Consider the following 15,321-nt stretch of genomic DNA (forward strand, 5'->3'; position numbering starts at 1 on the left):
CCTAATTCTTTGAATTCCTTGCAACTAAATAAATCCTAGTTTGATTTCATTCTGTGGCACAATGGAAGGTTTTCTCTGCAGGCCCCTGAAGAAAAATGTCTGCAGGTGCCAAGTGTTTTGCTAGTCAGGCTGTGATAGAGAGCTGGAAGGTGGAGCTGGGAGTTGTTGGGTTATCGGTCCCATCTCAGGAGCAAAGGAGGATAGGCATTACTCTACTTGAAAGGGCTTGTGGGCTGGAAAAGTGCCCCAGGAGGAGCAGCATGCACAGATAGGGTTGTGTAGACAACTTTGGCATTGCATGCAGCAGGCTGCAGTTCCTCTAATAATGGTTGGCTAATTTTCTCAGGAAGAATGATTGGGGAATTAGATATATCTCACAGCAGCTCATAGGTGGAGGGGAGTGTGCTTCTGGGCCAGCATACCTGGGAATGTCCTGCCATCTCTGGATGCCAGAGACAGACTATTAAGTTCTAATTTACTTTCAGGAAAACAGGATTAACCGTCATTATTTGTAACCAAACTTCTTTATGAACGGCAAGTTTGGTGTCCTTAGCTGGAGTAACCCAGCTTCCATGTGCCAACAAACCTCCAGGGTCAGAAATGGTTGCTGGTTCCTGCTGTTTTTTGTTAATATGACAAGATAAAAAACTGCTGTGCATGCCTTTTGCCTGAAATAATCAGGGGAGAAAACTGTATAGATGCTTTTGTTTTTTAAATATTTTTTGTTTTGGGGCTCAAATTTCAAAACAGACCTGGCAGTAGTGCATAGTAAGCAAGCATTGCAAGAAACACTATCCTCTGCTTCAGTGCTGTCTCACTCGCTTACCAAAAACAGCAAAGTATGTTTCATTTCTCAATTTTCAGCGGATAATTTAGCGGAGTAATTTCCTTACATGTGTAATAGTACAAAGATGATGCTGGAAAAGATCATAGATAGATTTTTTTCTTATTCCAGGATATAGTCCAATGCAGCATTTACGAATTTTGGGCTTGAATGGCACATCTTTTACATACGTTACTCTTTGAGCGTGCTGTGAGAAAATTCTGATTTCTGCTCGCAGTTTTTAATTAGCTTTGGTTTTTAACTAAATTTTGTGTTTGTGGGTGGGTACATGAGACAGAGCCTTAGGCTCGTACATAATTTTTAGTGAAACTAATCCTGAAGAGGTAAACATTTAGAAGAAAAATATATTTTGAAGAATGAGAATATTTTAGGCAGAGTGCTGCAATAGTTAATGGGTAGGCAATTATTTTGATGATTTACAGCCTTTTGTTGAAAGACCATGGAACCAGTAATTGTTGCAATAAACATTTTTGCACATTTAATTTTTCTGCAAAAATATGTAACACGAAAATTACCCGGTTTGCAGTAATTTGCATATTTAAATATGCAAATCAGACACAACACATTTGGGGATTTGCGGATTTTCAGTAGCGAGATGTATGACCTGTGGAGAAGAATAAGGGAGCTGGAAGTTGCTCAAAAAAAAAAAAAAAGAATTGTTATCCTGGTGTGAGACTTGTGATAACAGGCAGACACTTCTTGTATGGACTTGCTGCTTAGTGAGTGACCCTTTTGATGTTGTTTGTGTCGTAATGGTTAGGTGAGAGTAATGAATTTGTGCTGAGACGAGACACTCGGTATTGAATTTTTGCAAGCGGTGGCGCGGTGTCTCATACCAATAATGCTTCTCCCGGTGGCCCAATATATTCCCGTGCATGCGGGGCTTGAGCTGTGTTATTGGTGGTGTCAAAAACAAATTCAGTGTTACCTCTCTGCCATGGCTCTCCTCTTTGACTTCTGCTAGCATGCAGCTTTGGAAATTTTCATGTGGTGTTGTCCACTGAGAAACTGAGTGGTGTTGCATTAGGGCTTGGGAAGTGTGGAAACAGCAATACCACATTTTCATATGGTGTTGGTGTCCTTTTCTTCTGAAGTGCACCTTTGCTCCTGACTGAGTAGGCAGAGCATGTTGGGGGTTCCAGAAGACAGCTTCTATCCCTGGAAATGATTTATGGAAGTCAGAACATACCCAACATTTAAGGAAAACAATAGGCAATATTAAAATACTGTGTTTTATGGAAGTATAAGGTTGTTTTAGTTCCTCTGGGAAGAGAAAAGAATTATTGCTTGGGTCCTTCAACAGAGTTTGAGAGCCACATAAATGTTTTCACAGCGACTTAGAACTGAATTAGAGCCAGAGCAAGAATGTTTTTGTACAGTAACGGATACTCTTTGCCAGAAAGTTGATTAATACTACATCTCTTCCCAAACATGATATATATAACAACACCAGGTTTGCACTGGAAAAGCTGGCTTGGGTTCTCAATATTGGCAAGGTTCCCTTTTCTCCTTCTAAAAACAAAACTTCTCCCTTTCGCTTTATCTCCCCTCTTTTTTCCGGATGGTTTTATGAATGCGCAGTCACTTGCTTTATGCAGTGCAAGCTCTGCAACATGCAGCACATGTGTATTTGTATGGTTCATGCCTTCATCTCCCAGCCACTGGCACATAGCAAAAAGGTTCAGTACTCTGCAGTCTCTATTAAACGTCCCCAGTTATCTCAAGGATAAAGCATATCAGGTGCAAGAATAACCTCCAGGAGGGCTTGGGAAACAAAGCTATGTCCATGGAGTCAATAGCTGACTGAACCCAGTCCAGTAATTCTGCTGCCTCTGCAGTGAAAGCCTGATTATTGTACATAGTATAAATTAGCTTCTGAATGGCTGGCTGGCTGTATCTTGTGAAGTGTTTGTGTGCAAATTAATTTGTAGGAATACTTCTGAAAATTGCTGAAAACACATTATGTTTATCTCCCACTACAGTGTCAATTCCTGTAGTAAATGCTTACTTAATCTGTAGTAATTGAGCACATCTGTGACTTTACTTGACCAAAATTTTTTTAGACATTATTATAGCTGCATCTAATACAGACACAGTTTGCACAGTTTGCATTGGTTTGTGTAGGGATTCTTTATCATGGTTTCAAATGAGATACCCAAAGTCCCAGTATGGGATCCTGGGTGAATATTGGTGCCTGGGGTCTAATTCCCCTGGTGCAGGGAACACTGATGCATCCATGGGGATCACGCTTGCCATAAGGTTTTGCTCTGCTGCCATAAATTATATCAGTGGTTTAAAAACCCCCAGTGCTTGTGAGTTTTGAATGTAGTGGTTCAGTTTCTTTGTATTTGATCATCACTGCTAACCAAAAGACCCACAAGTGTTTCACTGTGGGAATCTTATTGTTTCAGTTTAATAATAATAATAGCTTAGGAGGGGACAGCATTTTGAGAACAAGCATTCAGATGGATATGAGTATAATGATACACATTTATTCTATCTGGAGTGTCTGAACACTAATAATTTATTTACACTTCTAATTATTTGTTAGTAGTACTTCTTACCTTTAATTAAAAGCTGTTCTGGAAATACAGAGTTGGTTAAGATAGCATGAAATAATCACAAATCAAGTCTACATATAATTTCTGCTTCTTGAATGCAAGTTTCACCACTAGTGTAGGTTGGACTTGGCTTTTTGTCTTTCTACCTTCTAATGAAATTACTGCTTCAAGGGTGAAACTTTTATTGACTACTCTTCAGTGACTAGGAACAGAACATTTGATACTGGCATGTCAGACTTATTTCTAACATGGGAGATGGTCCTGGAGCACAGCTGTCTGGGTTTCCTAAAGCTCAACATAGACCTTTCCTGATTTTCTGAGTGCATCAGAAATATTTAAGAACTGGCCGACATGAAGGAGAATGCAATTTGCTGCATAAGAAGGCACAAAAGAACTAGTAATAATTTCATTGTTTAATCAAATTTGGTCTCAGTAATGTTTAATGCAGAATTTTGGGGGGTTACTGTTTGCTTACCTTTGAAAAGTCAGTGTTGCTGTTTTATTATCAGTTACTTTTCTTGAGATTTGGGGGGAGGAGGAGGGGATGATTTGGTCTTTTTTTGATGATAGATGTTTTTCTTTGAACCATTTTACTACCTGTTGGGGTCAGAGTTTAATCCTGTATAGTAGTAAATAAATTTATTGTCTAAATATCTCACTTCTGCAATTTTAGTGAGATGGGAAGAAAATCGTAGTATCTGGAATTTTTTTTCCCCACTAAATGCTTGCCTTACAATAGTATTTCATAATTAATTATGTTAACATTTTGATAGTTGTTCATATAGTATGTTTGTGAATTTTTCAGAACTTACTATTGTGGAAAGGTTTTATGGCCGGATATAACACTAATCTAGGTGTTGAAAGAAACAAATACTAATTTTTATAGAAACTGATACCATCTACTGTTTTAACTAGAAGACAGCATGGCAAAAACTGTTTTGCATCTACATCTCCCTTTGTTGTGTTTTCAGACTTAAGCTTTTTAAGCTTTTCCTGTGAGACTGAACATTTTTTTCCTCCTTTTTCTCTCTTCCTCCTTTCAAGAATCTTACAAATTAAGACAAAAGATAATTACTCAGAGGGTAAAACTGGCAGGGTTCCCACGACACTTAAATTTAATGAGCTGTTGCATATAAAATATACCTTGTCTCATGTTTGCTTGCTGCTTTTTTTTTTTTTTTTTTTTTTTTTTTTGGTGAACCAGAGAAGTGAACAATTTGGCTTTTTGGCTGTGTTTTCTGTTTTATCATTCTTAGGTTTTTAAAGTGGCAACTGATTACAGAAAATTTATCTCTCTGATTTGAATGTTTCTGTAGGAGCAGATCAGTATATACAATTTGCTCCCTTCAAAGGAATATATTGCTCTAAATGATAAAATACACATTAACAAAGCAGCCATTGATTGTTTGTGCTATGTCTTTTTAAAAATAAATAAGCCGTGCTTTGTGCGTTTGCAGCACCTTCCATCTGACCTGAGAATTTGTTACAAAGGAGCATGAATGTATTGTCATGGACTTCCTGAGAGGGGTTTGCAATTATTAGCAGTTCCATCACTGGAAATGAGACACAAAGGGTTATGTGATTTTTGCAGAAATTACTGAGTAATCCGTGGCTGGCTGGGGCAGCACCAGTTGCTCCTGAGCTCAGGAGTGACAGAATCTTGGGGGAAATTTGTGGTGACTCTACTACTGACAGCTTTTCTCTCATTCTTACTCCATTTATGCAAGTGGGAAGGAAGAGAGGAGGAAAAGCAATTACAGTATTTTCTAAGTAATCTACTTCAACACTTATGACTAAATATGCTAAGTGACCTGAAACTCAAATTTGTCAATAGTTTGCTGGAATTCTGGCCATGGGAAGCTTGATAGCTGCGTGGGAAGGTTTGGAGGAGTGTTTGTTCAAAAGCAGCTTAGCTGCCCCTCTTCTGTCCTGCAGGATTGTTGGGTTTTTATTACTACTCTTAACTGCTGCTCCTACTGTTAATACTCTATATGTGTAGAGACAGCTAAGCTTAACAAGTTAGATAAGAAGGTATTTGTTGTAGGAATATCACCTTTAGTGACAAAAGAAGACTTTCATTCGACAAGAAAGCAGTAACTTCATGCAATTATTTAATATTCCCAAACAGATAGTGTATGTTCTGTGTAATAAATAAGATCTTCACATAGTTGTGCTATGCTTCATATTTATGAAATTTCTTGTTTGCATCCTTTCCTAAGCCATGTCAAAGAAAGACAGGGGTGGAAATCAAGAGTAAAAGGCAAGAAGGGCATTTGCCATTGTGGGTGTTGGATCACAAGCCTTGTGGACCTCTGTCAAGTGCTATACTGAAGAGGGTGCATCACTGGCATGAATTCAGCACATTTTTGATTAACAGAAAAATGTGATGGGATTTTTCCCTTGTTTGCTTTAGCTTAAGCTTTTCATGTTCCCTGACAACAGAAGAGCAGTGGCTATTCTTAAAAAAATTCAGCAGAGACAGGAACAAAACTTGCTTGTATACACTCGCATAATATTTATTGTACAAAAAATAAAGGTGTCTGCTCCACCCTTTATCCTCTTTTAAAGGTTATGGTGCTCAGCATAGGTCATGGTATTACTTCATGTCACATGTTCCAAAATTGTTTTAGTATTTTCCTTTCTTTGCAGCAGTACCTTTTTCTATTTACAGCTTGTCTGCTATAGGCAAACTGCTGTCAGTTTGATTCAGCAATTTAGGTACTGAGGAAAACAAAACATGCTTTTTCATGGAACGTTTCCTTTCCTCTATGTTGGTATAAAAAATAAATCTTTTTTCTGTTTTGGTTATGTTTAGAATTCCCTCACTGCAAGAGCAAAAATAAGGTAATTAAAACTGTCATAAGTAAAAATCAAACTCATAATTCTAAATCTAGGTCAGTCAAAACAGTAATATACCTTGTATATTTTAATTTTGATACTGAAGATAATGTGTGCTAACAAGCAGAGGAAGTACGTTAGTAAATCTGTTCATCTAAAGATATATGCAAAATAGTGCTATTTCTATCTATATTGATTTAACTTCACATGTAAGAAGGCATTCACTAAATATCCAAGGCTGAGAACAGAGAAAATTGTGATGTTTTGAATGAAGTGTTTGGTCTTGCATAGTTTTTCTTTTCTTTTTTTCCCCCTTAATAACCTGATTTTCTCTTTTCTCAGTTTTCAATGGGTCCAGCAAATCATCGAAGGAGAAAGAACCTGCTCAGAAACACAAAAGCAAAGAGGCCACCCCAGGGAAGGAGAGGAACAGCGAACATAAGGCTGAGAGTCGAAAAGACCAGGCTGCTGCTAATCACCATGCTACTACAAACACTGGCTCCTCTACGAAAGGGCTCACGGCTAACAACCACCACAGTCTTCACAGATCGGCTCAGGACTTAAGGAAACAGGTAATGAGTTGTGCTCTACTGTGGACACATGAGAAACAAAGGCTTTTAAGGTTCTAAGCTCCCTTTCCCACTGCTTGGTGTAGATCGAATGTGCCAATCCTTAAAAGCATGCTCTGGAGCAGCAGGGAGTTAATTTCAGTGATTTTAAAAAAAAAAAAAAAAAGGACAAAAAGAAAAATAGATACATGGGAAGTCAGTATGATAAAGCATGCTTTACAATCCTGTCTTTTTATTATCTGGTGTATTCATATAAAAGAGTAAAGTTCACATTGCTGTTTCTGACTGGCACTTTGTGCTGGCAGTGCCAATGCTGGCAGCACATGGAAGAGGGAACTGGTCTGAGTGGCTTATCTCAGTGGCTCACTGGTGCTCTGGAGAACCTGACATTGCACTCATGTGCCTTGGTGTGCATGTGGGCAGCACAAACCTCAGAGTCTGGGAAAAATATTTCACCTGGTGCATAGAGAATATGCTCCAAAATATTGCCTCCTTCACAATGGAGGTACCTAGTGGGAGACATTTTTAGAGTTCTGTGTTACTCAGTTAAAAGCTGGCAAAAAAATTCAGCAGGAGATTTGTTTCAACCTAACTTGAATTTGGGTGTGAAAGCTTAGCGGGACAGTCTTTCAGTGCTTGTGACTGTCCTTATTCAGGCTGGGGCTGGGTTAGCAGAGTACCTGCACCAGGGCAGTGTGGTACAGAAAGCTTGCTGCACTTAAGCCTTTTGGTGGCTTTAAGGATTTTTAGGGAGGGGGGCAGAGGATGTTGATTTGGTTGGTTTCTTTTCCTTGTTGGTTTGGTTTTTTGTTTGTTTTTTTTTGTTGTTGTTGTAGTTGTTGGTTTGGTTTGTGTGGGGTTTTTTGTTTTGTTTTTGGTTTTTGTTTGTTTTGTCTTTTTTGTTTGTTTGTTTGTTGGTTGGTTGGTTGTTTCACAGTGATGAATTCTCAACGGGCTGATTGGAGATGGTCTTTACTTGCTGACACCTGAAGATTTTTCATCTAAGTAGGCTGACCTGGTCTTCAGTGGAGCTGGAATTTCCATCTTGTAGAGGGCTGTCAAGGCCTTTAAGTGGCACCTCCGAGTCACAGGCTTGGAAATTAAAAATGGCAAAAAGAAAAGCAGTGATGTTCTTGCTGAGGAAATATTTAATGCTGTGTGTTTCAGTGGTGGTTTAAGTTCTCCCGAAATGCCTCCATCAAATTTGTATTACCTCCTAAATCAGAGTTGAGATCCTGAAGGCTATTTACAGTGTGTCTGTACCTCTGTAAAACTTCAGCTCTTTATTCCACCATGGCAATTTGCCCTTATCTAGGCATCAGTGTGAATGTCTGCCTTCTTCTGCATCCTTTTGGATTTCTTTTTTGTGATTACCGATATCTTACGGTCTTTGCTGTTTGTTACATGCTCTGCCATGCGCTCATGGTATTGAACAATATTCCCAAAACATAAGAATGCAGTTCTTAATTCTTTTAACCTACTGGAACACTTGTGTGAAATGCTTTAAAGTTGTAGCATCAGAGTTTGGTTGGTTAAAACTTTCATGAAAGTTAACTGCTGCCGCATCTGAAAGTAATTCTGAAAGAAAAAGGTGTAGAACAGTTTTGCCCACAATCCAAGTGGCTTTGCTTAGTAGAGTATTAAATGATTTTGATTGTGTGACACGCAATGGGGAAAAATTTAAAGTGATGCAGTAGAACCAGCAGTCACACCACATGGACACATCAGCAGGGGTGGTCCCCAGGCTTCAGAAAATAAGGTGGAGTTTAAGGCAGGATGATGTGGGTTTTCTTTTTATTTTCTTCCAAAAAAAAACCAGTTGGGCACCTAAATTTTCTTCTGCAACCCACAGTAGTATAAGTACTTTCCTCCAAATTTAATGAAAATATGACTCAAACTAATTAAAGGTGGATTATATGTTTTGCCTTACAGGAAGTCTTAGTTTTGTACAAAACCCTAGACTTACCAGTTAGTTATGGGACATTGCTAAATTCCTTGCTGTTGTCCTGAGTCTTTGAATTTTTCAGTATTTTCTAAAAGGATTTTTTTTTCCCAGGGTGCCAGTCACATGTTCTTCTTTCCACTGTATTTTGCTCCTTGATCACTACATTTGCATGGTTTATTTGTGTGTCTCTTTGTTTTGTTAAGTCTTACAGAAAATAAAAGCAGAACACTAGAAATTACCAGAGATTTTCTTTCTTTCACTCTCTGTTTCTGTTTTTTTCTGAATTTCTTCTTCTGGTGTGCCCTTGCACTTGTCACAGGTTCCTTATCTCTTTTGCTTTCTTCCAGTCTTCCTACTTTAAAGGGTTGTGAGCAAAGGAAATGTAGTTCAATGGGGCCCTCTCTTGGCCTAATATGGTAATTTACCTCTGCACAACTCTAAGCCCAGAACTATTTTTATGAATGAATTCAAGATCAGTTTTGTAACTTGGATTTGTTTGGGACCAAAACTGTTGTCAGTGTTGCTGATGTTGCTCTTATTACTGTGGTTGCTATCTAGCAGGTTGTTTGTTTTTTGTGTATTGTTTTGGAGGCTGAATCTTAGGTGCTGTGCAGAGGTGTGTTTGTAGACCTGTTCAGATCTAACAAGCCTATTGCTGCAAGACTGTGCTGTTCCCAGGGTTTTTTAATAAAGACAAGAAAATTTGAAATCTATCTTACCATAGTTCTACTGCAGGCAAGTGTTCAATAAAGGAGAGAAAAGAATGGTCTGAAGACAGTTATATGTGAGCAAAACTGGGAACATAGCTGAAGAGCAAAGATAAGATTATTCATTTCACTTAGTATCACCTCAAGACTTTGGATCATGAAAGGTCAATGTCAGTCACTTTATTCCTACTAGGTGATAGACCTGGTTGATGAATGAAAGGCTGTGGATGTTGTCCCCCTGGACTTCAGTAAAGCCTTTGACACCACCTTCCACACAATTCTCCCAGAGAAACAGGCTGCTCATGGCTTGGATGGGTGTTAGCTAGGTTAAAAACTGTCTGCATGGCTGGTCCCAGAGAGTGGTGGTGAATGGAGTTACATGCAGTTGGCAGGTGGTCACCCATGTTGGAGTCAATCCTGTTTAACATCTTCATCAATGACCTGGTAAGGGGATTGAGGACCCTCACTCAGTTCACACATGACACCAACCTGGGCAGGAATATGGGTCTAATGAGGATAGAAAGGCTCTGTAGAGGGATCTGGAGAGGCAGGAAAGCTGCCCAGCAACAGCCTGGGGTTGCTGGCTGACACTGGCTTAACAACAGCCAGCAGTGCCCAGGTGGCCAAAAGGCCAATGACATGCTGGCCTCTTTCAGCAATGGTGTGGCCAGGAGGACCAGGGCAGTGATTGTCCTCTGTACTCAGCACTGGTGAGGCCACACATAGTCAATATTGTGCTCAGCTTTGGGCCCCTTACCACAAGACATTGAGGAGCTGGAGAAGGTCTGGGGCACAGGATTGATGAGAAGTGTTAGAGGCAGCTGGGGCTGTTGAACCTGGAGAAAAGGAGGCTCAGGGAGCACCTTAGCACTCTCTACAGCTGTCTGAGTGGAGGTTGTAGCCAGGTGGGGGTCAACCTCTTCCTCTGGATAGCAAGAAGAATAGGATTGGAGAAAATGGCCTCAGGTTGCACCAGGCTAGGTTTAGACTAGGTTTTAGGAAAAAATTTCTTTGCTGAAAATTAGGGGTCAGATATAAGAACAGCCTGTCCAGGGAAGTGATTGAGTCACCATCCCTGGAGGTATTTAAGAGACGTTGGTGTGGCACTTACGGACATGATTTAGTGGTGGGTTGATAGTTGGACTCCATAATTAGTTTGAATAAAAATTCTAAATATTGTGCTTGCCATCTAGGATTGGAGGTTCTGTCTTAAAGTGATGATGCTCATGATGTGTTTTACTTTGAATAGAAGCTGTGGGGATATCGCCTTTTTCCATGAGCACTTTACTGTGTTCTGTTCTCAGCCCCTGTGTCACAAACCCTTGCTTCAGTAGTGCCCCACGTAGCCCTTTAGACTTCTGGTCACAACTTCCTCAGAAAAAATCATCAGCAGGCTGGAGTGACAAGGTGCCTCCATGCAGCCTGACTGCTCACACTGAGGTTTTGTCTTGATTATACCTGACAGCACAGTAATACAGCTATAGCCTCCTGAAGCCTTCTGAAAACCTGTAGAGGAAACTCCACAATGTCCATTGACAGCTTCTTCCAGTGTTTTCTTTTTCTACTAATGAGCAAGTTTTCCTCGTGCTTCAGATCACTGTAGATATTTAAAGGGATTTTTTTTCCTCCTGCTTTTCCCAGTGAACATGGAAAGAGCATTTACTGTCTATTTTCAGAGGAGCTCCTTCTGCATCAGAAGACTGTTAGAGTTGCCCCATAGTGATCTCTTTCAGAGAATGACCAGCTCCCTTGGATTTTAGCAACAGCCTTATTTTCCAAATTCCTCAGCACTTTGTGTTCTTTTAGACTTGCTCCTCTATCTAATGTAGTTCCGGTGCTGGGTCCAGCTCTCCTTAAGAAAGTTGTGCTCCTACCCTTTGCTATCAACATCCTTAATAACAGGTCTCAGAAAGTGATTTATGTGCTTTGTATTGCCGTTGCATTTTGCAGCTCGCTGCGCTCCCCAAATGTCGTTCTTCCCCTACATGTATATGATCTGTGCCTCCTAAATATAGCACTTCCTCCTGCTGTAGAAATGTTCTGAAAGAGGTTTTTCAAGAGTGCCTTTGATTTTGATCTTGTCCTGTGAGTGATTACAGCCTCTTCCTTCCAGGTGTGTTTCACTGTCAAATTGTACAGTAATGAAAATACTCCATAGAACCAAGGCAAAGCCAAGTCCCTGCAGAAAGACACATGAAATCCTCCCAGGACAATAGTGTACTGTAACAATGAAAACTTTTCTTGAAGATTACTTGATTTAGTCCCTTGTGAAGGCACTTTAGAGTAATTATGTCTGGGATGTGTCTCATCCCAGAGGAGTTTGATGGAATGTCCCAGGGGAGCGACTGGAATCTTGCTGAAGTGGAGGTGTTTCTTCACCTGCTCAGCCAGCTGTCTGTCAGAAGATGATTTAATTTCATTGATTTGCTGTTTTTGCAAAACCCTGGGTAGATTTTGTTGTTTCGTTTTTAACTTTATCTTATAATCAGTTGTGTATTTGCAAATTAACTGCTCGATGATTTGTCCCAGAATTATTTTAGGATTTGAAATTAGATAGACTCACTGTCTGCCCCTAGCTTATTTCCAGGAGCCATACCCTAGGTCTTTCAGGAACCTTCTACCTTACTAGGGCTGCTATCCTTTTTGCTGAGACAGATTATGTTTTGTACCTGATAAATATTCAGTCAGTGGCACTTCTGGTGAAGGTTAATGCAAAAGAAGCAGGAACACTTCAGTCAGGCTATTTGTTTTCCTTCCTTGTGTGGTACTTTATCTCTTCCATTGTTTGTTGTCTTGTATTTTTAGGTTATTTTTTTTTTTTTTTTTCTGTTTTAGTCTCTTGCTAACTGAAGTTTCTTTAGCTCCTTGGTTTTTCTGATTTTAATAATGTGCTTTTTCTTTCTCTGTGTAGTTGCCCTTAGTCACATAATCGTATTGCCACTTTTTTCTGTGACCATTTTCTAATTTTCCAGTAATTAGAGAACTTTGTGAACACCCATAATGGCCTGTGCTTTATGCCTTTCCTGTGAGTGGAAATTGCTTTAGTTTGGATTTTTCAGGTGGATTTTTCTTTTGTTTTGTTTCTGGACGTTTTTTGTTGTTGTTGGTTTTGGTTTTGTTTTTTTTTTTTTTTCTTCTTCTTTTTTTCTGTTGTCATTTCTCTACTGTTGTCACATCTTAGAAATGAAAACCCATTTCATGATCACTGTCACCCAGATTACCTTCCCCTTCCAGTTCTCAATCAATTCCTCACTATTAGTCTAGGTGAAATCTGTAATCAATGTTCCTAGCTATTTATAAATCCAGGGATGTTCAACGCTTGTGACTGCTGCAGGCAAGAGGCAATGTCTCAGCAGCTCTTTACCCGTGTCTATTCTGCAGCATGAAAAAGTGCTGTAAAAGTTAAATCCAGGCCTGCATTTCAAATATGGAGTAGTGCTTAAATTTCAAGGGAAATGGCTAAATGCATTTCTGTTTGCAAGTGTCTGCCTTCCAGATGATACCTCATACATCTTTGAAAAGTTCAAGGTAAAAACTCATGTCATCAGTTAACTGGATTTTCCTTAAGTGTTTCTACCTTGCAAGCACAGGAAGGACAAGAATATGGATGGTTTTTAAAAGATCATTACTCATGCTCCAGTTTCTGGAGTACGGAGGAGAAAATGTGTGCACATCTACTTGTATGTGTGTGTATGCAGAATCTTCAGGTTCCAGTTTCCCTTCCACAAGTCATTGCATGCAAGACCATAGCACAGTATTTTCAGCCTTTATTTGATCCCTATTTTATATCATCCTTATTATATAAGTGACTGCAGCTCTTGCATTTATTTGAGAGAAGCTGCCATGCTTAGTGATTTGGCAAAGATTTCAAAATTGCATAGGAGAAAGTATTGCAACTCTGCAGGAAGTGGTGTTACTCACCTGAGTGTTGATAAGGAGTGATTGTACTGTGTGCTTTCAATCTGAGCACTTTTTTCAATGTTTCTGACTTTTGGATGCGTTTTTCTGTGCTTACAGTCATTTAAGGAAGCAAGAAGTCAGTGTTTAAAGTTGTGTAAACGCTGAAATTTGTTTTGAGTTTTGAACTTAAACTTTGTTTTTTCAGTAGTGGGGTTTGGCTTTGGCAGTGCTGAGCTGTCTCAGTTCCCTTTGTAGATGGGGGTTGCTTTTTGTCCTTAACACATCTTGTAGTTAAAATGCAAATTCTAGTCTCATAACTGTGTTTAAATGTCTAACAGAAAGAAGCAGAGTCCAGCAGTTCTAAGTTGCACTGGCAATATGAGCTAATAGAATGTGTCAGCAAAACTGCCCAGATACCAAACTTGAAAAAAAACCCACATTGGTCTCCTGTATACATTTTTTTAATTTCAAATTATCAACTTCAGCAACAACATGCTGCCCAAGATTTAATATGTATGACAGACTGTATCCTTCATGGCCATGCTGATCTGTTGGGTCCATAATGTGTTCCGAATCTCTTTTTATAAGTGTGCATGGATAGAAGGTAAATTGATTTGAATCTCTGTGATTTTTTTTTGCAAATGTGCAGATTCCAGCTAGAGTAAATAATAAATGCTGCCTATTTTGTCTGCTAAGAAGTAGTGAAATGTGTGTGCACATAAAGGAAGTTGGGGGGGGGATGGGGGGGAGGGGAAGAGTGTGTGTGTCTTGAGGGCCAGAAAAAGAGGCATTAGTTTGTAAATCAGACCATCTGTGTTTTGTAATTCCATCACAGCTTTCTGGTAGACAAGGAGGGGAGTAGTGCAACCAAGAGACCTCACCCTTCCTAAACCCAGAGGCTTTGTACCCTCTGAAAGCAAGACTGGGGACTCTCTGGTAAATTAGAAAAAAGGAAAAAAGCAACAAATTTTTATTTTATTATTATAAATGCCTAGTGCCCTCTCTTGCCTGTGTGCTAACCACTGTATGAAGATTGTATAATGGGGCCAGGAGTCAGGACTGAAGAATATGGTTGTCCAGCAAATGGGAAATTTGGGCTGAGTGGTCACGTTATTAATTTACTTTTCTGTTTTGTTTCCTTCCTTCTGCTCCTCGTCCAACACTTCTGGCATTCCAGGTTTCTAAAGTCAATGGGGTCACTCGACTGTCATCTCCGAGTGCAAATGCAGCCAGTGCCAAAAAGATGAGAGAAGTCAGACCTTCACCGTCCAAAACTGTGAAGTACACTGCAACAGTGACAAAGGGAACTGTCACATACACCAAAGCCAAGAAAGAACTGGTCAAGGAAACCAAACTAAATCACCACAAACCCAGTTCACCTGTCAACCACACAATCTCAGGGAAAATAGAAAGTAGCAATGCAAAAACCCGCAAACAGGTGCTATCCCTTGGAGCATCCAAGTCTAACAATACCGCTGTCAATGGTGTAAAAGTCAATGGCAAGTTGAACCAAAAGTCATGCACTAAGGAGGTGGGGAGACAGTTGAGGGAGGGGCTGCGCAATTCGAAGAGGAGGCTGGAAGAGATGACTCACATAGACAAAATACAGTCGCCCACCAAGAGAATGAAAGGGGCCGTCAACTTGGCAGAAGCTGCCAGCAAAAAGGCAGCAGTAGAAAAGCCTTTGCTGAATGGACACCTTAGAAAGGAAGTGCCAGAGAAGAGTTTGGAAAGAAATAGGCCGAAAAGAGCCACTGCTGGAAAGAGTACGCCAGGGAAACAAGCACATGGCAAAACTGAAAATGCCTCCTGTGAAAATCGTTCTACCTCTCAAGCGGAGTCCTTGCACAAGCCACAAGACTCAATGGGAAAGCACGAAAAGGGCAGTAGTAAGTCTGGGTGGGGGATGCTGGGGGAGATTCCCATCCTTAGGCCCTCCACCAAGGAATTTCATGAC

At 39.9% G+C, this 15,321-nt stretch overlaps 1 protein-coding gene across 1 annotated transcript in view; it reads left to right on the forward strand.

Moving 5' to 3' along the window:
- Nucleotides 1–15,321, forward strand: part of JARID2 (jumonji and AT-rich interaction domain containing 2) — a 208,760-nt gene that overhangs the window by 166,415 nt on the left and 27,024 nt on the right. The window contains exons 6-7 of the mRNA XM_062508680.1: nt 6,586–6,815; nt 14,542–15,317. Of these exons, the coding sequence (XP_062364664.1) occupies nt 6,586–6,815; nt 14,542–15,317 (1,006 nt within the window). The remainder of the gene's footprint in view (nt 1–6,585; nt 6,816–14,541; nt 15,318–15,321) is intronic.

Source organism: Cinclus cinclus, chromosome 1 (assembly GCF_963662255.1).
Source record: "Cinclus cinclus chromosome 1, bCinCin1.1, whole genome shotgun sequence".
Taxonomy (NCBI): domain Eukaryota; kingdom Metazoa; phylum Chordata; class Aves; order Passeriformes; family Cinclidae; genus Cinclus; species Cinclus cinclus.